The sequence below is a fragment of the Bubalus bubalis genome, chromosome 11, assembly GCF_019923935.1.
Source record: "Bubalus bubalis isolate 160015118507 breed Murrah chromosome 11, NDDB_SH_1, whole genome shotgun sequence".
NCBI lineage: Eukaryota > Metazoa > Chordata > Mammalia > Artiodactyla > Bovidae > Bubalus > Bubalus bubalis.
In genome coordinates this window covers 41910963-41936856 of record NC_059167.1, presented here as the reverse complement: position 1 = coordinate 41936856, position 25894 = coordinate 41910963, and the positions used below count along the sequence as shown (strand labels likewise).

At 40.2% G+C, this 25894-nt stretch overlaps 1 protein-coding gene across 11 annotated transcripts in view; it reads left to right on the top strand.

Moving 5' to 3' along the window:
* Positions 1-1112: 1112 nt before the first annotated feature.
* The window catches only part of CEP152 (centrosomal protein 152), a 143405-nt gene continuing 118623 nt past the window's right edge, over positions 1113-25894 (top strand). For 6 of the 11 annotated variants that reach the window (XM_044924992.2, XM_025295548.3, XM_025295547.3 and 3 more), the window contains exons 1-6: positions 1116-1418; positions 10709-10802; positions 21657-21760; positions 21986-22058; positions 22137-22415; positions 23487-23652. In XM_044924992.2, coding sequence (XP_044780927.2) covers positions 10716-10802; positions 21657-21760; positions 21986-22058; positions 22137-22415; positions 23487-23652 — 709 coding nt within the window. In that variant the 5' untranslated portion in view covers positions 1116-1418; positions 10709-10715. Of the gene's footprint in view, positions 1419-10708; positions 10803-21656; positions 21761-21985; positions 22059-22136; positions 22416-23486; positions 23653-25894 lie in introns of all 11 variants that reach the window. The other 5 variants (XM_044924991.2, XM_044924987.2, XM_025295545.3 and 2 more) reach the window with 3 other exon arrangements.

Sequence of the window (25894 nt, the reverse complement as noted above, 5' to 3'; positions counted from 1 at the left end):
GAGACACGTGTACCCTAATGTTCATCACAGCACTGTTTACAATAGCTAGGGCATGGAAGCAACCTAGATGTCCATAGGCAGACGAATGTATAAGAAAGCTGTGGTATATATACACAATGGAATATTACTCAGCTATTAAAAAGAATGCATTTGAATCAGTTCTAATGAGGTGGATGAAACTGGAGCCTATTATACAGAGTGAAGTCAGAAAGAAAAACACTAATACAGTATATTAACACATATATATGGAATTTAGAAAGATGGTAACAATGACCCTATATGGGAGACAGCAAAAGAGACACAGATGTAAAGAACAGACTTTTGGACTCTGTGGGAGGAGAGGGTGGGATGATTGCAGAGAATAGCATTGAAACATGTATATTACCATATGTGAATAGATCACCAGTCCAGGTCCCATGGATGAGACAGGGTGCTCAGGGCTGGTCCACTGGGATGACCCTGAGGGATGGGATGGGGAGGGAGGTGGGAGGGGGGGGTTCAGGATGGGGAACACATGTACACCCATGGATGATTCATGTCTATTTATGGCAAAACCACTACAATACTGTAAAGTAATTAGCCTCCAATTAAATAAATAACAGAACAGGTTAACAGGGATACCTGGCATGCTGCAGAGTCAGACATGACTTGGCGACTGAAGAACAATATTAAGTGACAAGAACATTCACACTCGAGGAAATTCAGGTAGTAAATAAACGTGGAAAATATGTCATTTCATCAGTAAAGAAACACACATTCAAAAAGGGCGGGACCTAGTAAGCAAGAAGACTCAGGCTGTTAAGGTGATGGGGAAGCAGGCACCCATCACCTTAGAGAATCGGGTAAATGCGAAAATCTCTAAGGTTGGGGAAAGTGAGGGATTCTGTTGCTACTGGAATTCAGGCGTGGGGAGCGTAGTGGGCGCGAGACACTGCACCAGATGGTGAAGTGAGGGGCAAGGAGTTGGGGCGAGACCAGTTCCTCCACGCCAATGAAGGCAAGGTGCTTGGGCGTCTCTAAGTAACTGATAAGCCCGCCCTCTCTAGAGTCAACACTTTCGTAATTGGCTCAGGAATCCACCAATAAGTACACAGGAGGAGCTTCCCGCCACCTCTGGCGCCCGCTTTTAAACAGTCGTGTAATATTTGCAACTGCGGGCGGACTTCTCAATCTAGCTTGAAAAAGGCGGAGACTTCCGCTTCTATGCCCCGCCCCGAACCGGCATAACCCCGCCCACTAGGCCCGCGTCTAGACTGCAATTGAAGGAAGCGGCTGCTCCTCAATGGGCTCGGGGCTCAGTGGGCTCGGTTGTGAGTAGGAAGAAGCTGGTGGGTTAGAGCCCGGGAGAAGTATTTCCTAGAAGGTGGTGTTCCTCGGGAGCTTGAGTGTCACCGCTGTGACAGCATCCGTGGCTTCCGGTGAGTTTCGCTTCTTGGCTGGGTTTGGGGCTGGGATAGGAGGAGGTGCGGGGTCCTTGGGATCCTGGTTGAGGCTTCCCGGAGGACTGATCTCCTCCCTCCCCAAATCCCGGTGTGGTGAATTGTTTGCGGGTGTCGGGGCTCCGCCTTTGGCTTTGAAGTGTTAGCCAGATCGCAAGTTCCTATTTAGGAATGACGTTTGGGAAGCATCCTCGCCTCCTCCAGACTGCTAGGGTAACCCCGAGACCCTGCCCTGGGGGCCCCCGCCGTGGTTACCCGGCGCTGTGCCTGACTCACAGTGGGTGCTCTGTACACGTGTGTTGACCGAGTGCAGGTGACCTGGAAGCCCAAGCCAGCAGACCCAGGCATCCTGAGCTCCGTGGTCCTTCGGTCTCGCGGTAACTGTTTGTTGTGCCATAGTTGAAGCCAAACGGAGTTCCTTGGTAAGGACTTGGCTTATTCTTCGTTCAGCCTGTGGGTCCCTACTCGCAGCATCCTCTGGGCACCCTGAATGTATTTGTTTAAGCTGTTGACCTTAGTACTGGTCACAGGTTATTGTCATTAGCCTTTATGTCTGTTTTCTGTTCTTACATCAAGTCCTGATAAACTTTGTAATCTTGAACAGTGCTTGCAAGTAATTGCTGAATGAATAAAACAGGCCTCCTAAGCCTTAGTATGTTGCAAGCCTGAAACAGCCTAATGTTCTCTGGCTGTTTCCATTCTTGAAGCTAACATATAAGCAAGTAAGTAGCATTATGGCACCCCACTCCTGTACTCTTGCCTGGAAAATCCCATGGATGGAGGAGCCTGGTGGGCCGCAGTCCATGGGGTCGCTACAAGTCGGACACGACTGAGCAACTTCACTTTCACTTTTCACTTTCATGCATTGGAGGAGGAAATGGCAACCCACTCCAGAATTCTTGCCTGGAGAATCCCAGGGATGGGGGAGCCAGGTGGGCTGCCGTCTATGGGGTCGCACAGAGTTGGACACGACTGAAGCGACTTAGCAGCAGCAGCAGCATTTCCTACCCCCTAGGGCACTTAAACGGAGAAGGCGATGGCACCCCACTCCAGTACTCTTGCCTGGAAAATCCCATGGATGGAGGAGCCTGGTAGGCTGCAGTCCATGGGGTCGCTAAGAGTCAGACACGACTGAGCGACTTCACTTTTCACTTTCATGCATTGAAGAAGGAAATGGCAACCTACTCAGTGTTCTTGCCTGGAGAATCCCAGGGACGGCGGAGCCTGGTGGGCTGCCGTCTATGGGGTCGCACAGAGTTGGACACGACTGAAACGACTTAGCAGCAGCAGGGCACTTAAAAACCACTTTTGTGGCACTTAGCCTTTTCTGTCTTACAGCCATGAACTGAGTCTGATTTAATCTGAATTTTGCCATATCCTTCACAATGAGAGACAATGTATATGCACTTCCTACATGTGAATGCACTCAACTAAATGAGTTGAAATTGAAACCATAAGAAAAGTACAAGAAATAAAGACATAAAGTGTCAGAGTGACTAAATTCATGAAGGAACAGGATTGGGGGGGCATCTTGAAGAAAGTATTGTTTTTATCACAGAAAAAGTTGCATTATTTGAAGTAGGGTTTCACACACAGGGCACACTCACCTTTTCTCATATATACTGAATGCTGTCCATTTGTTTAACATCTTTTGTAGCTGGCAGAGTTGTATTCGTCAGTAACATGTTATATAAAAAACAAAACTAAAATGTATTGATTGACACACACTATAGGGCACTTTACATACACAAATCTTGTGGATCCTCATAACCAATCTTTGAAATAGTACAGCTTTTATTAAATAAAACCCTATTTTATTAATGAAGAATGGAACCAGTTGTGCAAGTTTGCACAGCTGATAAGCAGGTGGGCCAAAACCTAGCCCCAGGTTGTTTGAATGAGTACCCTCTTTCTAAACCACATACAGCCATGCTGTGTCCTTTAAGATCTATTTCTAATCTAAAGCTTTTCTTTCTATGAAACTTTTTTCAGCCTTCTTTTCTTCTTAGGCATAGTTATTTTGTGCTGTGTACTTTGTCTATTACAGGATTTGTTATCAGTTCAGTTCAGTCGCTCAGTCATGTCCGACACTTTGCAACCCCATGAATCGCAACACGCCAGGCCTCCCTGTCCATCACCAACTCCTGGAGTTTACCCAAACTCATGTCCATCGAGTCGGTGATGCCATCCAGCCATCTCATCCTCTGTCGTCCCCTTCTCCTCCTGCCTCCAATCCCTCCCAGCATCAGGGTCTTTTCCAATTAGTCAACTCTTGACATGAGGTGGCCAAAGTTTTGGAGTTTCAGCTTTAGCATCATTCCTTCCAAAGAACACCCAGGGCTGATCTCCTTCAGAATGGACTGGTTGGATCTCCTTGCAGTCCAAGGGACTCTCAAGAGTCTTTTCCAACACCACAGTTCAAAAGCATCAATTCTTCGGCGCTCAGCTTTCTTCACAGTCCAACTCTCACATCCATACATGACCACTGGAAAAACCTTAGCCTTGACTAGATGGACCTTTGTCGGCAAAGTAACGTCTGCTTTTCTATATGCTATCTAGGTTGGTCATGACTTTGCTTCCAAAGAGTAAGCATCTTTAATTTCATGGCTGCAATCACCATCTGCAGTGATTTTGGAGCCCCCAAAATAAAGTCTGACACTGTTTCCAGTGTTTCTCCATCAATTTCCCATGAAGTGATGGGACCAGATGCCATAATCTTAGTTTTCTGAATGTTGAGCTTTAAGCCAGCTTTTTTGCTCTCCTCTTTCACTTTCATCAAGAGGCTTTTTAGTTCCTCTTCACTTTCTGCCATAAGGGTGGTGTCATCTACATATCTGAAGTTATTGATATTCCTCCCAGCAATCTTGATTCCAGCTTGTGCTTCTTCCAGCCCAGTGTTTCTCATGATGTACTCTGCATATAAGTTAAATAAGCAGGGTGACAATATGCAGCCTTGATAAGGTATCATAATTCCCAGGAGAAGGAAATGGCAACCCATTCCCGTGTTCTTGTCTGGGAAATTATGGACAGAGGATCCTGGTGGGTTACAGTCATGGGGCTGCAAAGAGTCCATAGTGACTTAGGGACTAAACAGCAACAGCAGCATTATTATAATTATTTGTATCATTGTTTCCCTAAGAGACTGTGAGCTTCCCATGGCTGGTGTGATGTTTTAGATACATCTGGCATCTGGCAGACAAAAACCTGGTAAAATTTTTATTGAAAAATGAATCTGTATAGAGCAATGTTCATTCAACAAATACTGGTTGTATGGACCTGCTGCTGCTGCTGCTGCTACTGCTAAGTCGCTTCAGTCGTGTCTGACTCTGTGCAATCCCATAGATGGCAGCCCACCAGGCTCCCCCATCCCTGGGATTCTCCAGGCAAGAACACTGGAGTGGGTTGCCATTTCTTTCTCCAATGCATGAAACTGAAAAGTGAAAGGGAAGTCACTCAGTCGTGTCCGACTCTTAGCGACCCCATGGACTACAGTCTACCAGGCTCCTCTGCCCGTGGGATTTTCCAGGCAAGAGTACTGGAATGGGTTGCCATTGCCTTCTCCATTGTATGGACCTAGAGACTGTCATAGAGAGTGAAGTCAGAAAGAGAAAAGCAAATATCGTTACAGTTCATTTCAGTTCAGTCGCTTAGTCGTGTCCGACTCTTTGCGACCCCATGAATTGCAGCACGCCAGGCCTCCCTGTCCATCACCAACTCCCGGAGTTCATTCAAACTCACGTCCATTGGGTCGGTGATGCCATCCATCCATCTCATCCTCTGTCGTCCCCTTCTCTTCCTGCCCCCAATCCCTCCCAGCATCAGAGTCTTTTCCAATGAGTCAACTCTTCACATGAGGTGGCCAAAGTTTTGGAGTTTCAGCTTCAGCATCAGTACTTCCAAAGAACACCCAGGACTGATCTCCTTTAGAATGGACTGGTTGGATCTCCTTGCAGTCCAAGGGACTCTCGAGAGTCTTTTCCAACACCACAGTTCAAAAGCATCAATTCTTCGGTGCTCAGCTTTCTTCACAGTCCAACTCTCACATCCATGCATGACCACTGGAAAAACCATAGCCTTGACTAGACGGACCTTTGTTGGCAAAGTAATGTCTCTGCTTTTCAATATGCTATCTAGGTTGGTCATAGCTTTCCCTCCAAGGAGTAAGCGTCTTTTAATTTCATGGATGCAGTCACCATCTGCAGTGATTTTGGAGCCCCCAAAAATAAAGTCTGACACTGTTCCCACTATTTCCCCATCTATTTGCCATGAAGTGATGGGACCAGATGCCATGATCTTCATTTTCTGAATGTTGAGCTTTAAGCCAAGTTTTTCACTCTCCTCTTTCACTTTCATCAAGAGGCTTTTGAGTTCCTCTTCATTTTCTGCCATAAGGGTGGTGTCATCTGCATATCTGTGGTTATTGATATTCCTCCCAGCAATCTTGATTCCAGCTTGTGCTTCTTCCAACCCAGCATTTCTCATGATGTACTCTGTATATAAGTTAAATAAGCAGGGTGACAATATACAACCTTGATGTACTCCTTTATTAGTGCATAAATATGGAATCTGAAAAAAATTGGTATAATTGATCTTATTTACAAAGCCAAAGTAGAGACACAGATTTAGAGAAAAACCCTATGGATACCAAGAGGAAAAGGGGAGTGGGTGGGATGAATTGGGAGATTCAGACTTGACATATGTACATTATTGATACTATGTATAAAATAGATAACTAATGAGAACCTATTGAATAGTACAGGAAAGGCTACTGAGTGCTCTGTGGTGACCTAAATGGGAAGGAAAAAAAAAAAGGGAGATATATCTCATTCACTGATTTAACACTGTAGTTCAGTCAGTTCAGTTGCTCAGTCATGGCCAACTCTTTGTGACCCCACGGACTGCAGCACACCAGGCTTCCCAGTCCATCACCAACTCCCAGAGCCTACTCAAACTCATGTCCATTGAGTTGGTGATGCCATCCAACCACCTCATCCTCTGTTGTCCCCTTCTCCTCCTACCTTTAATCTTTCCCAGCATCAGGGTCTTTTCCAGTGGGTCAGTTCTTCACATCAGGTAGCCATGGTATTGGAGTTACAGCTTCAGCAACAGTCCTTCCAAAGAATATTTAGACTGATTTCCTTTAGGATGGACTGGTTGGATCTCTTTGCAGTCCAAGGGACTCTCAAGAGTCTTCTCCAGCACCACAGTTCAAAAGCATCAATTCTTCAGTGCTCAGCTTTCTTTATAGTCCAACTCTCACATCCATACATGAGTACTGGAAAAAACCATAGCTTTGAGTAGACGGACGTTTGTTGGCACAATAATGTGTCTGCTTTTTAGCAACTATATTCGAATAAAAATAAAAAAAATAGTACAAAAAGTTACTTGTAAAACAAAAATAAGTATTGGTTGGGTGCCTCACTTGTGTAAAGTGTGTGGGAGATAGATTTTAATAATTCTGCCTTTAGAGTGCCTATAAGATGAGGCAAAAACAATGCTACTTTTGCTTTTTAATATTTCATGCAATTAAACATCCATTGATCTTTGTCATTGCAAGGAGGGAAAAGAAAACAACCAGGGACAACCAAATGAGTACTAAGTGGGACATATGACAGAACAGTCTTGGTAATAGGTTCAGAAAAGAAGTTATTTAAGAAGAAAGTATTAACCACCTTGCTACTAAAAAAAAAAGTACTGTACACTTACTCTGCATCTTGATTTTTTTTAATGATCAAAGTATAGAGAAATCCTTCATTATTTTTATTAGTGACACACTGTTGCCAAATTTATTCAGAAGTACTTTTGCTAGGGCAAATGCTCTTTTTGATATATCGATAGTTTTCAAGATGGTGTCCCCAATTCACACTTTCATCAGCAGTTGATGAGGATGCCTATTTCCTATAAAATAGCCTCCACTAGGTGTAATCGAAGTTTTCCAGTAGTGGTTGAATACCATGTTTCATCAGTTGTCCATTTTAGTCTGAGTTGTTTGATTTCTTTTTTGTCTGTGCTGGGTCTCCGTTGCTGTGCATGGGCTTTCTCTCATTGTGGGGGCTCCTCTTGTTGCAGAGCACAGGCTTCAGTTGTGGCACATGGATGTAGTTGCTTGGCAGCCTGTGGGATCTTCCTGGAGCAGGAATTGAACCCATGTGCCCTGCACTGGCAGGCAGATCCTTATCCACTGTACCACCAGGGAAGTCCTCTTTCTCATTTCTTTGTGAGAATTGTATTTTGGTACTTTGTCTTACATTTTGCAAGTATTTTTCTCATTATTATTTTATCTTTATATATATATATATATAAACATATTTGACTTGCTAATGATTGTTTTTGCTACATACAATTTTTTTTTTCTGGTTAAGTTTCTGTCAAGTTTTTCCTCTCTATGGCTTCTGAATTTATTATCTTGCTGGTTTTTTTTAAAGCAACTTCTTTTATTGTTCTGAATATCAAAGCCTCTGGTAGAGGTAATTAGTATATGATTAATATGCAGAAGAAACACATTAGCTTTTATTTTACATTTTAATTAAAACACTAATTATCTTTTTAGTCATTTTTTTTCAATGCCAAAGTAAGTTTATCAAATATACTTTTATGCCTAAAACAGTTTCTTATGGTCTCTGACAGTTTGCACTTTTCAGAAGGAAAGCTAATTTGTACCTTTTCTTCCCCAGTGGAGAGAGATTTTATTCTTTCAGATAGTTTCAAAAATTTCTTCTTTATGATATGGTTTGGATTTAAAACACCATTCAAAAAAAGACAGTTGTGTCTTTTACATTTTCTTCACTTGGAAATACCTTGTAGAAGTCACTGTTATCTATTAACTATTCGAGAAAAAGTAGTTTTTTTGTTTTTTTTTAATAGCTATATTTAGCAACAGGCTCTTGTAAATCTCAATGTTCTTTTTCAGTGTTCAACAGGAGTTGATGGCAGGTTAGTGAAGGGTAAAAATCACCCCAAAACAAAACCCTCTCTCCTTTTACCTAATAAAAGAGAAGTTAATCCAAATTTTGTATTCTGGGTTTAAGTATAAAGTTCAGGAAAAGGTGGAAAATATAAAAATTAGAAGCAGGAAAGATTATATCTGTCTGGACAATTCAGTCTTTAAGGTCCAGCTTAACTACATTTCTTTTAAGGTGCCAGGATTTAAAGGGGGTTGTACTTTCATTATCTATTATCTATAATATTTCATTATCTGTTATCTATAATATTTCTACTGTCTTTAGTGAACTTGATGTTCACCTGAAGTAAAGTCCCTAGAGACACGAGCTTGGGTGCGTGTTTTCCCCTTACCACTTCAGCTACACTCTAGCCTCGTCCCCACATTCAGGTCTCCATCTTCTGCTGGTATACAGAGGGTTCTTGTAGCCGCTGAGTAGAGACAAGGTTGAGATTCCCCAAGTGTCTGTTTTCCCTCTCAGTGAAGAGGGGTGCGTGTCCCTTCCTCCATGTTGCCCTGGCACTGGAGCAGGTCTAGTCTAAGAAGCAGAGGCTGGAAGGGTTTGTTGACATGAGGAGTTTGAATTCCTAAAGTTGAAATGAATGTGGTGGTTGTAGGGACCAGAGAAGAGAGGAGTAAAGAAGGTGAACCACAAATTAGAGCTTGGCCAAGAAACACAATTCAGTCCTTGAAAAACAAACAAAATTTGACTTATGGGAATTATCAGCATTGAAATTTGTATTTGTGTTCATGTGTAAAATCATATTTCATCTATTCTAATGTGCACATTTTCTTTTCATGTTTTTCTTAAAGGCTGCTCCCCACGGCTGACAGAATCTTAGTTCCTTGACCAGGAACTGAACCTGGGTCACAGCAGTGAAAGCACTGAGTCCTCACCCCTGGACTGCCAGGGAGTTCCCTTCTTTTCATATTTTAACATCTGCAAAGTTGGACCTCATTTTAAAATTAATGATTTGTCATAATTTAATTGGCCACATCTTTTTCTTAGCAGTACAAATGAAACTGTTATACAATCAAGGGCACCTTTAATCTGATGAAGTGGAATCGCTTTTGCTGTAGAGCTACATAAAAGTAGCTTACATGGCTTACAAAGAAGTTTGTGATCTTAGTCCTCAACTGTTAACATGCAGGAGCTAAGTTCTTCATGGTAAAATGTGTTTGGATTGCCAGTCTCTGCTTCTCATTTCACTTTCAATTTAATGACAGTTTAGAGGCTGAAAAGTGCAGTCCATGAGCTGTGGCCCAGGCTCACATCAAAGTGCATTTCACTGGCACACACACGAGTGGACTGAATAGAGGGCAGTATTAGGCCGTGTAATTGATGACGCCTGCCTGCTTTTTGGTCAGGATTCTTCGGAGCTTTGAAATTCTGGGTAGGTTCTGTGGACTATCAGGATTCCTAAGTATTATTTAAGCCATCAGCCGTCTTTTGACCGTAAGGACTTGAAAACCCATCTCCTACTGCCACAGCAGTGACCATTCTCCAGGGAACACTTGCTGTTGCTTTTGGACAGTGGTATAGCTTCACATCCTTGACTCATGTTTTTCCTGAGTACTTTTTGCTAGAACCTGATTTGATCAAGCTTAAGAGCAGGACATTTAACACATTTTTGTTGTGTGCTCTGTGGAGTTTGCCAGGTTGTAAATGTTTTTTTGGGTAGCAATCATTAACACAGCATATAGTGGCTCTCTTTCTGAAAAACACGGCATTTGTATTGGTGATATTCAAAAGATGAAATAAGAACTTCCCTGGTGGTCCAGTGGTTAAGATTCCATGCTCCCGCTGCAGGGGGCTCGGGTTCGATCCCTGGTCAGGGAACTAGATCCCACATGCCACAGCTAGCACAGCCAAATGAATATTTAAAAAAGAATGAAACCAATTGTGGTGGGTCCTACCTGTGTCATATTTAATACATCAAATTAGGAACTTTGAGTGTATTCTTAAAATTGTTATGTTTGGGCATATCTGTGGTTTATTATTATTTTTGTCTGTGGACAAAAATCTTACTGTTTTGAGTTATGCTTTCCAGACCACAAGAAAGGTCTAGTCACAGGTTTATTAGCTTTTGGCATTTTTTCGTCTTTTTATGAGTTTCTGTTATAATACCTATTTTCTGCGAATCATGATTTAATTTTAAGGACTCTCTTTATATTGATATTTGGGATACTGATCACTTGTCACGCACGAGTTACATATAGCTTCTCCCCGGCTGCACCTGTCTTTTTGTGTATGGCATCTCTTATGTAGTTTGCTTTGCAGTAGTTTTTGTGGGCTGTTTAAAAACTAAGCATCTTTTTGTTCCTGCAGAAGGACCATGTCACTAGACTTTGGCAGTGTGGCCCTGCAGACACAAAATGAAGACGAAGAATTTGACAAAGAAGACTATGAAAGGGAGAAAGAGGTAAGTTATTCAGAAGAAGAATTCTAAGCCCAATCTTAAACAATTTTATATTCTAACCAAAATTATATAATTTTGTGTCATTTCAAAGGATTTGTAGTTCTTCTTTTCCCCTACCCTGAAACTTGATTGGTATTTTAAACGGTAGATGAGTGGAATGCTTCCTTTTTTTGAGACAAGAATAAAACACAACTGTGTATGATTCCATCAGTTAAATGGTTAGATTCTTTAAGATCTTTTCATTTAGGAGGTAGTGGTTGATCTTGGAGGCAGAGATATACTTGCATGGGGAAGTCAGCAAGGTTCTTTGCCTCAGGTATTCCACATCCTAAGTGGAGGCAGATGATAAACAAGCAAACAAAGTAATTTGTGTGAGTGGTAATTTAGCACTGATAAATGATAGGGAAACAAAATATGGTGATATTAAGGCAGCCGTCCGGGAATGGTTGGGAAGGTCCCTTGGAGGAGGAAATGTTTGAGCTGAGCCTTGAGTCTTGAGATGAAGCAGAGATACTGAAGCCCAGAGGGAGTACTCTAGGCCAAGATACAAGTGTTAAGCCTGGAAATTGAGAAGAGAAACCTCCATATCTGTGAAATAGCCAGAAGGCTGTGGTGTTGGGATTGTGTGAGCAAGGGGTTAGTTGTGGAGGCAGGTGAAAAGGTGCCAGATCATGGGATGTCATGGGAAGATGTTTGTATTTTTTTCTAGGAGTAGTGGGAAGCCAGTGGAGGATTTTAAGCAGGGAAGTGATGTCTGATTATATATTTGAAAGATCTTTCTGAGTGCTGTGTTGGGCGGATAGATTTAAGGAGAAAAGGAGTTAAGTGTGTTTACACTTGGCCCAGTAGTAATAGTAGCAGCCGGTGGGAATCAGTTTGATGGTTACGATTGTTTTTAGTTTGAGTCAGATTTCTTGACTGACTATAATAACAGGTTTTTGTACTGAATGTTGATCTGACCCATTTTCTTTTTTTTCTTTCAAGTGTTTTTTAAATTTTTTATTCATTATAGTTGACTTACAATGTTGTGTTAGTTTCAGGTGTACAGCAAAGTGATTTATTTATCTTTTTCGATACTTAGATTCTTTTTTAGATTCTTTTTCATTGTAGGTTATTATAAGATATTAAATACAGTTCTCTGTTTTATACAAGAGTCCCCTGTTTGGTTATTGCTTTTACATATAGTAGTGTATATATGTTAATCCCAAACTCCTAATTTATTCCTCCTCACCTTTCCCCTTTGGTAAACATAAGTTTGTTTTCTATGTCTGTGGGTCTATTTCTATTTTGTAAATTCCTTTGTATCATTTTTTTAGCTTCCACATATAAGCGATATTATGTTTGTCTTTTACCATCTGACTTGCTTCACTTAGTATGATAATCTCTAGGTCCATCCATGTTGCTGCAAATGGCATTATTTCATTCTTTTTTATGGCTAATATTCCATTGTATATATATACCATTGTGTAAATCTTCTTTAACTATTCATCTGTTAGTGGACACTTAGATTGCTTCCATGATATGACCCCTTTCCCAATATGTAAAATAATCATTTTGAGTAGTTACCATGGACCATTTGTATTAATCAGAAGCAATGAATGGGGTCAGTTGCCCACATGGCTGGCAATAGCATTAGGGTAGAGACAAGGCTGGCAGCTTGGTGGATTTTGTCTATAGACATGTATTGTTTGTTTGTACAGTGTTTTTGAAAAATTGAATCTAAATTTAAAGATTGGAGAATTTCATGTAGCAGTCCAGAGCATCTGGCCTGTCTTGAAATAGGCCACATGTGGCCTGTTTCTGCACACAGTAGTAGGCTGGCTGGAGCTGAGCAGTGGCTTTCCCATTCCGGCTGGCCATGGTGCCCCCAACCCCCAAACAAAACAAAACAAAACAAAACATGAACTTGTGCCCTTGAACCCATTAGCTTCACTCTTGTAAATTCTCTGCCAAGTCACCAAGGGCATTAGAGTTTGTGACCCTTGCCAGGGTTTCCAGATTTTGATAGGGGCCTTCACAATGATTGTTGTGGCAGAGATGGGGTTGAGGGTTTTCTGTTACTTTTTGAACTCACAGCATGAGGTTTTCATGACCTTGATGGCCTTGGGTAGTTCACTGGAATTTAGCTACTGGGATTCTTGAGAGGATCAGTTTGAGTAATTATTATACTAGACTTTAAAGAAGAGAAAAAATAATTCTGACAGGTGATTTTTTTCATTGGAAATGGTGGGTAGGATATTAGAGAGAACTTACTGCCAGGTGTACTGTGTGGTGAAAGTTTTAAACGCGGTATTGATTAAGGAGACAGTTAATTCTAGATGATATAGAAGATAGCCATTGGGATCATTCTTTGATAGATTATGTGCTGGAGTAGGAAATTTCCAGAGGAAAAGGTGATCTTAAGAGGTTAAGTATTTGAGAGTGATTGTTTCTAGCACAGTAGAAGAAAATAGCTAGCTAACTTTGACTCTAACATGATTACTATGGATAATAAATGTTATCCATATGTTAATGAATGTTAAGTGTTATCCAAATGTTAATAAAAAGTGTTTCATATTTATTAATAAGTATTTTACCTTTTTAAAAAACAGCTGCAAAGGAAGAAGTGAGATTAGAGGTTAGAATTTCAGCAAAAAATAAAATTCAGAATTTTTCTAAAAATTCAGCCATATATATATTTTGTCATCAGTTGGTCAGTTTCATCACTCAGTCATGTCCAACTCTTTGTGACCCCATGGACTGCAGCACGCCAGGCTTCCCGGTCCATCACCAACTCCCAGAGCCTACTCAAACTCATGTCCATTGTGTCAGTGATGCCATCCAGCCATCTCATCCTCTGTTGTCCCCTTCTCCTCCTACCTTCAATCTTTCCCAGCATCAGGGTCTTTTCCAATGAGTCAGTTCTTCACATCAGGTGGCCAAAGTATTGAAGTTTCAGCTTTCGCATCAGTCCTTCCAGTGAATATTCAGGACTGATTTCCTTTAGGATGGACTGGTTGGATTTCCTTGCAGTCCAAGGGACTCTCAAGAGTCTTCTCCAACACCACAGTTTAAAAGCATCAATTCTTTTGCGCTCAGCTTTCTTTATAGTCCAACTCTCACATCCACACATGAGTACTGGGAAAACCATAGCTTTGACTAGACGGACCTTTGTTGGTGAAGTAATGTTTCTGCTTTTTAATATGCCATCTAGGTTTGTCATAGCTTTTCTTCCAAGGAGCAAGGGTCTTTTAATTTCATGGCTGCAGTCATCATCTACAGTGATTTTGGAGCCCCCAAAGTCTGTCACTGTTCCCATGGTTTCCCCATCTATTTGCCATGAAGTGATGGGACCGGATGTCATGATCTTCATTTTCTGAATGTTGAGTTTTAAGCCAGCTTTTCACTCTCTTTTACTTTAATCAAGAGTCTCTTGAGTTCTTCTTTGCTTTCTGCCATAAGGGTGGTGTCATCTGCGTATCTGCTGCTGCTGCTGCTAAGTTGCTTCAGTCGTGTCCGACTCTGTGTGACCCCATAGATGGCAGCCCACCAGGCTCCCCCATCCCTGGGATTCTCCAGGCAAGAACACTGGAGTGGGTTCTGCGTATCTGAGGTTATTGATATTTCTCCTGGCAGTCTTGATTCCAGCTTTGTCATGGCGAGTTAAAAATAATAAATCACCTGATCAAACCTAAGTTCATTTTCATACCAGAAACCTTTCCACCCTCCTCAGTCTCCCTGACCCTACAAGTAGCAGAATAGTTTAAAGTCTTAAGAAGTTAAAAAAATAGAATAATCTTTTCATGCCTGCCTGGTTGGGATTGCTTTGGGATTGCCAGGCAGATTAGAGTGTTAGCAGTGGGCTTCCCAGGGCTGCCTGCCAATGCAGGATATGCAGGTTTGATCCCTGGGTTAGGAAGATTCCCTGGAGGGGGAAATGGCAATCCACTCCAGTGTTCTTGCCTGGAAAATCCCATGGACAGAGGAGCCTGGTGGGCTACAGTCCATGAGGCCACGAGGAGTCAGGCGTGACTGAGCAGCACACACACATACACAGCTAATGCACAGTGCATTACAAACTGAATCACTTTGTATTCAGTTCATTTGTGTAGGGGGAGTGCTTACATTCCCAAAGGTGTCCCAAGCAGGCCATATCTGTCTCATGGGCTACTTTGCTAAGAACTTGTGAGATTTCCCTCTCTGTAAATGGCACAATAACCACTTAGAGATTCTGACCGTCTCGTATGAATGGCCAGTTGCTGATACAACATGCTTTACCGAGCCGTTTGGGATCAGCTGGGATTTTGTCCACACTTGCCCATAAGTCAGTGAATAAGCCATAGTCACTTCCAGCCTCCATGCCGTCCTAATTAGCAGCTCTACAGTGATGAACTGGACTTTACTGTTTCTAGTCCCTCCCTTGTTTGCGTCAAAGAGTAAATGGAGAGTGCATTTAATCTTTGGAAAAGGAAAGAGTTTAGTAAAGTGATTTCAATATTCAGAGGACACTTGGACCAGTGGAATCTCAAGACACAGACCACCACAGATAGACGCATATTTTGGAAAAAAAAAAAAAGAAAAACTCCAAGAGGTTTTCAGAAAAGTAAGGCACCATAATCATCTCTGAATCGCCACAGTTCTGAATGGTATATTGGCAAAAGTTTGGCCATTGTGTTCCAAGGCATAGCAGACAAGCGTATAACCCACAGCCTCACCAGGGTTTCACTGGAAGCTCCACCTCTTAAACAGTGAACAGAGTGGATTAGAGTACAGGTGAGGGAGGGTAAGAATATGATGGAGCTATGCTATCATGTCAGTTAATATTCATATCACTCTTTCCTCACAACTTATTGGAGTTCATTACTTTGAGAACTACTGATGTAGCTATCCTTCTTGCAACTAAGTAGACCTCATACAGAGTATTCTAGAAGAAGAATTCAAAAACTCTTTCCTTAACTCATTCATAATGTAACAATAGTATCACTGACTCAGCTGACATATGTTTGAGCAAACTCTGGGACATACTGGAAAGACAGGGAAGCCTGGAGTGCTACAGTTCGTGGGGTCACAAAGAGTCAGTCACAACTTAGCTGACTGACCAACAACAGCAAATGTTCAGTTCAGTCGCTCAGTCACGTCCTACTCTTTCTGAACCCACAGACTGCAGCACGCCAGGCTTCCTGGTCCATCACCAACTCCTGGAGCCTACTCAAACTCATGTCCATTGAGTCAGTGATGCCATCCAACCATTTCATCCTCTGTTGTCCCCTTCTTCTCCTGCCTTCAATCTTTCTAAGCATCAGAGTCTTTTCAAATGAGTCAGTTCTTCACATCAGGTGGCCAAAGTATTGGAGCTTCAGCATCAGTCCTTCCAATGAATATTCAGGACTGATTTCCTTTAGGATTGACTGGTTTGATCTCCTTTAGCAGTCCAAGGGACTCTCAAGAGTCTTCAGCACCACAGTTTAAAAACATTACTTCTTCAGCACTCAGCTTTCTTTATGATCTGACTCTCACATCCATACATGATACTGGAAAAACCATAGCTTTGGCTAGATGGACCTTTGTTGGCAAAGTAATGTCTCTGCTTTTTAGTATGTTGTCTAGGTTTGTCATAGCTTTTCTTCCAAGTGGCAAGCATCTTTTAATTTCATGGCTGCAATCATCATCTACAGTGATTTTGGAGCCCCCCCAAAATAAAATCTGTTACTGTTTCCATTGTTTCCCCATCTATTTGCCATGAAGTGATGGGATGGGATGCCATGATCTTCATTTTCTGAATGTTGAGTTTTAAGCCAGCTTTTTCACTCTCCTCTTTCACTTTAATTAAGAGGCTCTTTAGTTCTTCTTTGGTTTCTGCCATAGGGGTGGTGTCATCTGTGTATCTGAGGTTATTGATGTTTCTTCCAGCAGTCTTGATTTCAGCTTGTGCTTCATCCAGCCTAGCATTTCGTTTGATGTACTGTGCATATGAGTTAAATAAGCAGTTAATATAAGTTAATTAAACAACAAATGTAACAGTGTGATTTTGCAAAACATTTTCCACCTAAAGTCACTATGTAATTTCATCATGGAATATTACAGAGATATAGTTGTTGCTGTTGTCATTGTGGTTGCTGAAAGCCCCAGAGTTACTGGTAAAGCCACATGTGCTTTAAGGTAGATGGTCATTTTGCTGGAGCTTGCGTGTACTTTCTTCAGTGTCACCAGAAGTAGTTCTGCGATTGTTGTTTGGTTGTCCTGTGGCTCAGTGGTAGAGAATCTGCCTGCTGTGCAGGAGATGTGTGTTCAATCCCTGGGTTGGGAAGATCCCCTGGGGAAGGGAATGGCAACCCACTGCAGTATTCTTGCCTGGAGAATCCCCATGGACAGAGGAGCCTGGCGGGCTACAGTCCATGGGGTTGCAGAGAGTCAGACACGACTGAGCGACTGTAACTCACACATGTATGTATTTTGGAGCCTGTGGTTTGGGGTAGAAGGAATTAGTAATTTGTGCTTATCAAGGTAATACTTGTTGATGATCGTTCATTAAGTGATGATGTATTTAAAACCTGGAAAGTGATCTTGAGTAGAAAGATAAGTGGTTTGAATAGCAGATGGCAGACAGAAACTTGTACCTGGGAATACAGATTTGAGTCCCTCTTGGTTTTAATACAGGTACTTCTCTGGAGAATAGTAAGCTCAACTGAGCTTGGAATGGTATAGTTTAAAGACTGTTTTCATCGCAAAGCCATTCTTCTACTTTTAACTGCCTTGTTTGATTACTTATGGATACATTTTTGATGTTTTGTCTCCACTAGGGGGAGTTGTAAAGCCAGCATTTGTTTGCATTTTATATTCTTTGATTTATTTAGTGCAATTTTCTTGTCATCACCTAAGTGAAGCAAAGAAACAAATAGTGGAGTGTTCATATTGTATTTTTTTGTTGTTCATATTACATTTTGTTTTCCTTTAGCAATTTCTTACACTTTATCTGGGACTTTCCTGGTGACTCAGTGATAAAAAATCTGCCTGCCAATGCAGGAGACCTGGATTCAGTCCCTGGGTCGGGAAGATCCCCTGGAGAAGGAAATGGCAACCCACTCAGTAGGACTGCCTGGGAAACCCCATGGACAGAGGAGCCTGGCAGGCTGCAGTCCATAGTGTCACAGAAGAGTCAGACATTACTTAGCGACTAAACAACAGCACTTTATCTAGATGGTGCCTTTGAAGTGTTTCCCATAATATATAGGTATTTTTCAGGAACTGTCACAGTGGGAACAAAAACACTGACTCTGGTTGACACTTACTTGTATGCAAACAGGTAGGACTGTGTCTTCCAGTGGCCAACTGAATGGCATGTGGAAGATAGGAGTGGGAATGGAGAGACTCAGGTTCCCCTGCTGGCCCAGGGGCTGTAACTCTTGCTTTCGTGGGCATGCCCCTCACCTGCTCTCGGCCTCATCGTGCTCACCTTTAGAAGGAGAGATTTGGCTTGGAGGGTCTCTGGTGTTCCTTCCAGGCCTAAAGTTCTATTATGTGTCACTTGCAATGTCGCTGATATTTGTGTAATAAATGTTGCTGTGTTTCTTTTACAGATGTGTGGCAATCTAGGCAAATTCTTCCCCACTAAGATTATAAAATTTGTTTTACCTAATGGAAAGGATTAAAAAAAAATTTTTCATGTAGTGTAATTCATAGACTAAAGCTCTAGCTGCCAAGTTATTTGGCCCTTTGTCAGTCCCATATTGGGCCTTTTCAAGGATGTTTTTATTAATAACTTGGCTCTGAGGCTAAGATGAGGATTCTACTTAGTGTGTATCCATGAAAGCATTATTTCACAATTCATATTTGAAAATATCAGAATCAGTTCATCAGTGTACTTGTTGGGCAGCTTGTTCAGAAGGCAGATGAATGTTGTCCACTCCATTTGCTGCTGTCCTCTGGGGAGAAGATGTATTATATGCTTTGTAATCTGAGAACTCTTGCTTTCATGAATATCAAGGATTATAGACTCTGAAGACAGTCTGTTTAGTTAATTTAAGCTGAAGAATCTTATGAAAAGGTTTACATGTTCCTTGTTTTACATTCTGCTTGAACTAGGCTTTTTGGCTGTTCTTTGTAGATTATTGTAAAAGTGTTTTGTTGCTAAAGTTCTTTGAGTAAAATGTCCTCAAATAATTTTTTTTTCTTTATTTTTGCAGGAACAAACACACGAGCTAGTAAAGGGAGAGGATTTTATAGACTAGTTTAAAATGCATTTCAGTAGGGGTCTTAGCAATGCAAATTATCTTTTTTCTAGGGAAAGTATCTCTTTAATTATTAAACTCAGTTGATAACTCAATCATATCCTACTAAGAGGATTGTATTTGCGACCAAAAGACGGTATTACTTCCACATTTGGAAGTAATAAGGGGAATTAGATCTTGCCGTTTATAAGGATTGTTACTTTGTTCTTGAATCTGTATTTGGTAGTTGGGTGGATCTTTAATGAGGAAATTTTATAGTTTCTAAAATTTTCGCTGGGTAACATGCATAAGTTGATATGATAATTTTGTGTTTTATGGCACAAGGTTCAAAAGCAAAATCTATTTGACAGTTGTATGAGGAGGGCACCCTTTGATCCCAGGAATGGAAGCCTGGGGCAGGTGGTATTTTGTTCCTGAATGGCCTTATTGGGAAACTCGTTTAACCTCTCTGTCTTCAAAGTTATGGAGCCAAGGAATATAGCCCAGCTATGACAAAGATCTTGAGAAATTTTTTGAAAGTGAATGAAATGATTTAAAAATGTTAGTACATTTTGTAAAATATTTTATAAAACACTAAATACAGTAGGGATGTTTTGCTACTTGACAAGTTTACCTATGGATCCAGAAGCATTTTGAGGAACTTAATTGCTTATGCTCAAATTAATTTTCTTCCATGGATGCCAGTTTTGTTAATTTTGTGGTGTTGCAAAGAAAGCTGTAAGAACTGCTTAATTATTGTGTAGCTTTTTCTATCTTTATGGGAGGGGGTGGAAATTGTACTGTTTAGATGTTCCTATTAAGGTTTTTCTGAATTATAAGGCTGTGTACTTGAACCTCACTGAAGGTTTAGAAGAAAATGTTTTTTCTTTATAGGAGTCCTTATTTGATTTAAGTATAAAACATTTATTTCGGTTTTATTCCCTGTGTTATATGTGGGTACAGTCTTTTTCCTTAAAGTTCTCGTAGGTGCTTTTTTCTGTGACTTTTGTCCTTGTAAAATCACTTTGCCATCTTTCTCTTGAGTCCCATTGTGGTATCCTACTATACTGATGTGTTCTCTTTTAGTGTTTGTTATTCTTTATATCTTTAGGTCAACTCTGATGTGGCTAATTCACAAAATGATTTTTCAGTTACTATGTGAGCAGGTGGCCAATAAGTCAAGCTCCTGATCGTTAATATCAGTTCCATCAAGATAACTTTTCATTGGAATAGAATAGTTTTCTCTTACTTCATTTTTAGAGAAAGCAATGTATTGAGAACACCTTCAAACAAACAATCCACTCAATGTTAGAAATATGTATGTAGGTGAAGAAGTGTCCCCCTTCCCCACCTCACATACCCCATTCCATTCCCAAGTTTGACTTCACCAAAACTCTGTTAACAGTTGGGGCGTTCTTTTCAGACATTTCTTAGGATAATTTTATTTAACTTTTACCATATGCTTTTTAAGAACATCTTTTAAATTATAAATGTAATACTCAGATATGTTTTATAGCTATACTTCATTTCTTTCATTCTAATGCAGAGAAGTAGGGGAAAAAACCTGCCATAGACTAAGCAACTTCTCATTTTTTTCTTCCGGATTTTTATAGAGTACTAATATCTTTAAAATTGATTTATTACATAATTTTATGGGATTGATTTATATACTCTGGAGAACTCGGTCAATTTACTAATAATCTAACTGATGCTTAGGTTTAAAGAGAAGTCATTATAAGCAGTCCTTTGACCCTTTAGTAACATAATGTTTGAATCTTCTGATTATTACAAATTTTAAGTTCTTATATTGGGATTTAAAGACATTTACAGATATTGAAATACAACAAATTCGATAATTCATTTGTCTCTTTGTCACAGTTTATCTTGAAACTTGAGTGAATTTATCTAGTTCTTATAAGGCAGAATGCTAAAGATGTGATTTTTCTGGAAAAAAATTGGAGAGCAAAATCATGTGCTTTTATGTCAGTTTTAGTTATACTTTTGAGAGTACTGTGTCCATAAAAACCTGAAGCTTACAGCCTTCTTTCTACTCAACTGTTTATAAGAGCCAAGCATTGTGTATCTTTTCATCATTGGAATTGGATGGCTCTCTAGTAATTAGTTACTCCCCAAGAGGTTTCCCTCATATTATCGGTGCTTCTAAGGGCTTCCAAGGCCACCTGCTGCTGCGGCTGTTACCACCACCTGGGTACAGTGCATCTGGCCACTCAGATTCCCAGGAGGGTGTCTGATTGCCAAGTCCTCCAGGTCTGATTACTGGTAGAACAGGATTCTGAGATGCAGATCTGCTCCCCGGATAACATGATACAGTGATGGTGCCATTATGATGACCTGCTGTGTTTGCCTAAAAGAAGTTTTAAAAGCTTTCCTGCTGTACGTGTATCTGAATCTAAGACCTCTAGAAAAAGATAAAAAAGATACCTTCCAATATGAAGCCTGATATTTATGTGTTCCCCTTCCCCCTTATGTGTTCCTCTTCCCCCAAGTGAACTGACGAATATCATTCCTGTGGAATTTAAGACCTTTATTACATAGAGAAATTAGGAAATTCTTTGACTTCTACAGTCAAAATCACCGGTGCCAAGGCAACTTTGGTTTGGTATCTTGGGTCTAAGCCAGTGTGGTATTGACGCTGACCTTCCTGTCTCAGTTGCAGCAGTTACTCACAGACCTGCCTCACGATATGCTGGATGATGACCTGTCTTCCCCCGAACTTCACTATTCGGACTGCAGTGAGGACAGCAGAGAGGAAGAGTAAGGACCTGAAACCCCTTGCGTTTGTATATCACAATGCTTTGAGTTTTTTTCTTTAGATAGCCTGCAGGCAATAATAACAGATATGATTGTAAAATTGTAGACTACTTCTTAATCCTTTAGGTAAAATTTGGAGGGCACCCATGTTAAAATCTTGAGGTTCTCTATGGTGTCTCTGTCCAAATAGATGATAGGCTCTAATTTAAAATACTGATTTTTCTCAAGCACACATCATTCTGAGCAATTGGAGATGAACTGGACTGAGCATCAAGTGCTGCCTAAACCTCCAAATGTAAATGTAAGTATCTGGCATGAACTTGACTTTGAGGGTGGGAATAGATCTTAGTACTTTTCTCTTACTCTTGTTATCTAATAGGCCTATAATGACATTCGGGATATATGTATTGGAGAGAAAAGTGGCAATGGCTGGGAAGACAATCAAAGTAGAACTGAAGACCAGCATCCTGTCTACCATCCTGAAGGAGGTGGAGATGAAGGCGGAAGTGGTTATAGTCCTCCGAGTAAATATGAGCAGACTGATTTATATCACCTTCCTGAAAACTTTAGGCCATATACCAACAGTCAGAAGCAGGAATTTAATAGCCAACCAACCAATGTAATTACATTTTCAGATACTCAAAGGAATCATTTTCAGGTATTGTAAAAACTTGACTTTCAAGAAATTTGTGTGTGTACACACATTTGCTGTGTGTGTGTGATTAAGAAATGTTTGTGAAAAGTACAATAGTAACATTTAAGTACAAATAGTGCTGAGGGTGCATTTATTCAGCCTCATGCTGAATTAGTCGTGCAGTTTTCTGTTTACAGTCTAATTAAATCATCTTAAATGAGAATTTTAAAATAGAGACTTCATGGAAATAAATAAACATGAAAAGTTAAGTCTGTCAAAGATTGGCCACCTTTGTCTACTGAGGCTTCTGGCTTCTACCATTAACTCTTCTCCAGTGAAAAGCTATGTTCAGGTACCCTGATGGAGTTTAAAAATGGTTAATCACCTACATGAGACCAGTCAGTTACCTTGATCATCTAGCTCATCACCCTTATCACAAATTTTGCATCAAATACTTCAAAGATGATTATCTGTTGTGATGATACAGCAATAGACAGGATGAATGTTAAAGAAAGAAATACTTTCCCCTTCTGCCTCTGGAGAGTTTGATGAATAAGACCTTAGGATACAGTTAGCTGCTTCTTAGATTTTCTCAATGACCATGAATGCCTTATTTCACTAGTAGATATTCTGTGTTACCTGATGACAGGATAATTTTTTGGTTGTTTTAAGGTGTCATTTCCCCTTACTTCCCCTTACTTACTTAATTTCCCCTTACTTTTCTATAAAATGTTATTCATCCCACAAAAGTTACTATTTATTACATGAGTCATTGTATTACATGTTATTGCATAGATGTGTTTTCTAAATTATTCTTAAATGTTTATATACAATCTCACTGGAATTCTTGAGTGTTATTTATGGAATTGGTAATATTATATGCTCAGAAGTACAACTAAAATGTGTGAAATTACATATTTCAGACTTTCTGTGAACTTTATTAAGTAACAGTAAGTGCTATTTTTAAACAGAGATATATATATAAAATTTGTAATTGTACCACCATTAAGTTTTATAACAAGTTGTCTAATTCAGATAATTTTTGAAGAAAAGAGCAAATCCTAATTGTCAACTTTGTCTCTCACCTTGTAATAGCAATTTGGCATGTCACAAGGTCCTAGTTGTCAAGCTCTGGAATCATATAAAGTGACATATAAGCCTTTTCAGTCTTCTGCCCAGAATAATGGCTCACAGGCCCAGGACATTGCAGAAAGTGACACATTTGAAGGCCTGCAACAGCAATTTTTAGGAGCTAATGAAAGTAGGTATCAAGTTTAAATTTCTTAACCGCCTATTTGGAGAACTTTGAGCACTTGGAGCATGTTCAAGAATTATGATTTTAAGGAAGATAATGAACATTTTTGAAAAGAATCCAGTTTTAAAAGATATATTCTGAAGTTTGAATAAGCTGACATGAAGTCTAGAATTGACTTCAAATATCATGTTGTTGGGGGGTAAGTTTGCATGGGGATGTAGATAAAGTGAGACTGGCCATGAGTTCACAATTGTTGAATCTAGGTGATGGTTTCATGGGGTTCATTGTACTCTTTTCTCTACCTTCTTATATATTCGAAATTTCCCTTAATGAAAAATTAACAGAAATTTTCTCAGCTGTATATTCCTGTCATTCTATTTGGTTAAGACTTAATTAGCTTCATATAGCATATCTTTCTTAACAGAAGCCTAAATTGGAAAATGAAATGTAGTTTTCTTTTCAATCTTAGATTTTTTTCATTATAGAAATGTAATTTAGTAAGTCAACCATTATCTTAATTTTTTCTTTTGGTTTTTAGAGTTTTACTGTGGACAACTTTGGTTATAAATGGACAACTTTGATATAAATGACTGTATACTCAGAATGAAAACTAGAGTTACATCTCAGGTTTAGTCCTGTGACGCTAAAAAATTTTCTTATGAATAGTATATGTATCGGTAAAAGTGCTACTAGGGAATTTTGACGAGATCCAAACATGCAGAACTAAAAACCAAACTTGACTAATCTGAACCTTTGTTATCATACATCCAACTTTTGTCATCCTACTCTCTGGCATGTGAAATAACTTCTAGTTATTGCTGAAGAGCCAGTGTGATTCTAGAATGTGAACACAAGTGTTATTTTTGTATTACATTTAAGAAGTGGTGGGGGGGAAAGTCATATCAGATATTCTGGGTTTCCTGGGCTGCATGCACCAAAGAGAAAACTGAACTCTAGTGCCCTAACTTCATGGTGCTGCTTCCATCTTATGCTCAGGCTCTAGGATAGTTGAAAGGGACGCCTTTTCCCCCAGTGAGCTGACAGCAAATATGGGGGCAACCCCTCTGTTTCTAAGGTTTTGTGGAATGAAGAGATGAGGAGGTGGACAGTGTGTGTGGCATAAATCTTTTGGGGTTAAGTAAATAGACATCAACCCACTCCAGTGTTCTTGCCTGGAGAATCCCAGGAATGGGGAAGCCTGGTGGGCTCCTGTCTTTGGGGTCGCACAGAGTCGGACACGACTGAAGTGACTTAGCAGCCAATAGACATCACAACGGTGGCCTGACACCTTGATGTTATTCTTTCAGTTCTGCTGTGTTTGGTTACATTTATATTGCCTGGTCATTTTGCATATATCACTTTCATCACTTCCTTAACAATCTGCATTTTTATCCAGTTGATTCATTTTTTGTTAGTTACACATTTGCCTAAATTTGACATCTGAGAGTTAACTAACTTAATGGTAGTGCTGAATTTAGTGATTATAGGTTCTTAGTAACAGTAGTTTAAAAAAATGAGTTTGAAGAGAGTGGCAACCCACTCTGGTACTCTTGCCTGGAAAATCCCATGGGCAGAGGAGCCTGGTAGGCTGCAGTCCATGGGGTCTCGAAGAGTCGGACATGACTGAGCAACTTCACTTTCACTTTTCACTTTCCTGCTTTGGAGAAGGAAATGACAACCCACTCCAGTGTTCTTGCCTGGAGAATCCCAGGGATGGGGGAGCCTGGTGGGTTGGGGTCACACAGAGTCGGACATGACTGAAGTGACTTAGCGTTATAGCAGAGTTTTCAGCCTTCAGTTGGGGGTTTCAACCATATCTCTTTTAAAAAAGAAGACTGTTTTATTTGTTAGCAAATAGTAGCATTGTTCTTATAGGAAAATATTCGTCATTGTGTAGTTGAAAGATTATCCTGCTTCTGCGAATCACTTTTTTTTCTCCCCCAGTAATTTTTAAGTGGTCCTTAAAATGACTTTATTTCTGAAAGAAGACCTCAAAATTTTATTAATCTATTCTTTAATTTATTAATTCAGCAGTTATTTGCCAGTATAAATGAGTTCATTCTTGCTTAAAATAAAATATTTTGAGAAGGATATCTAGAAATTTTCTTTGAAAATGGTTTTATAGACGTCGATGTACTTCTATTTTTCAACTTAATGAGAGCTTGGAGCTCTATTCCATTGTCATTGGTATATACTTATTTTTCATTAGCCCAGATGGTAGTGATTCAGAGGTATGCATTAACTAGTG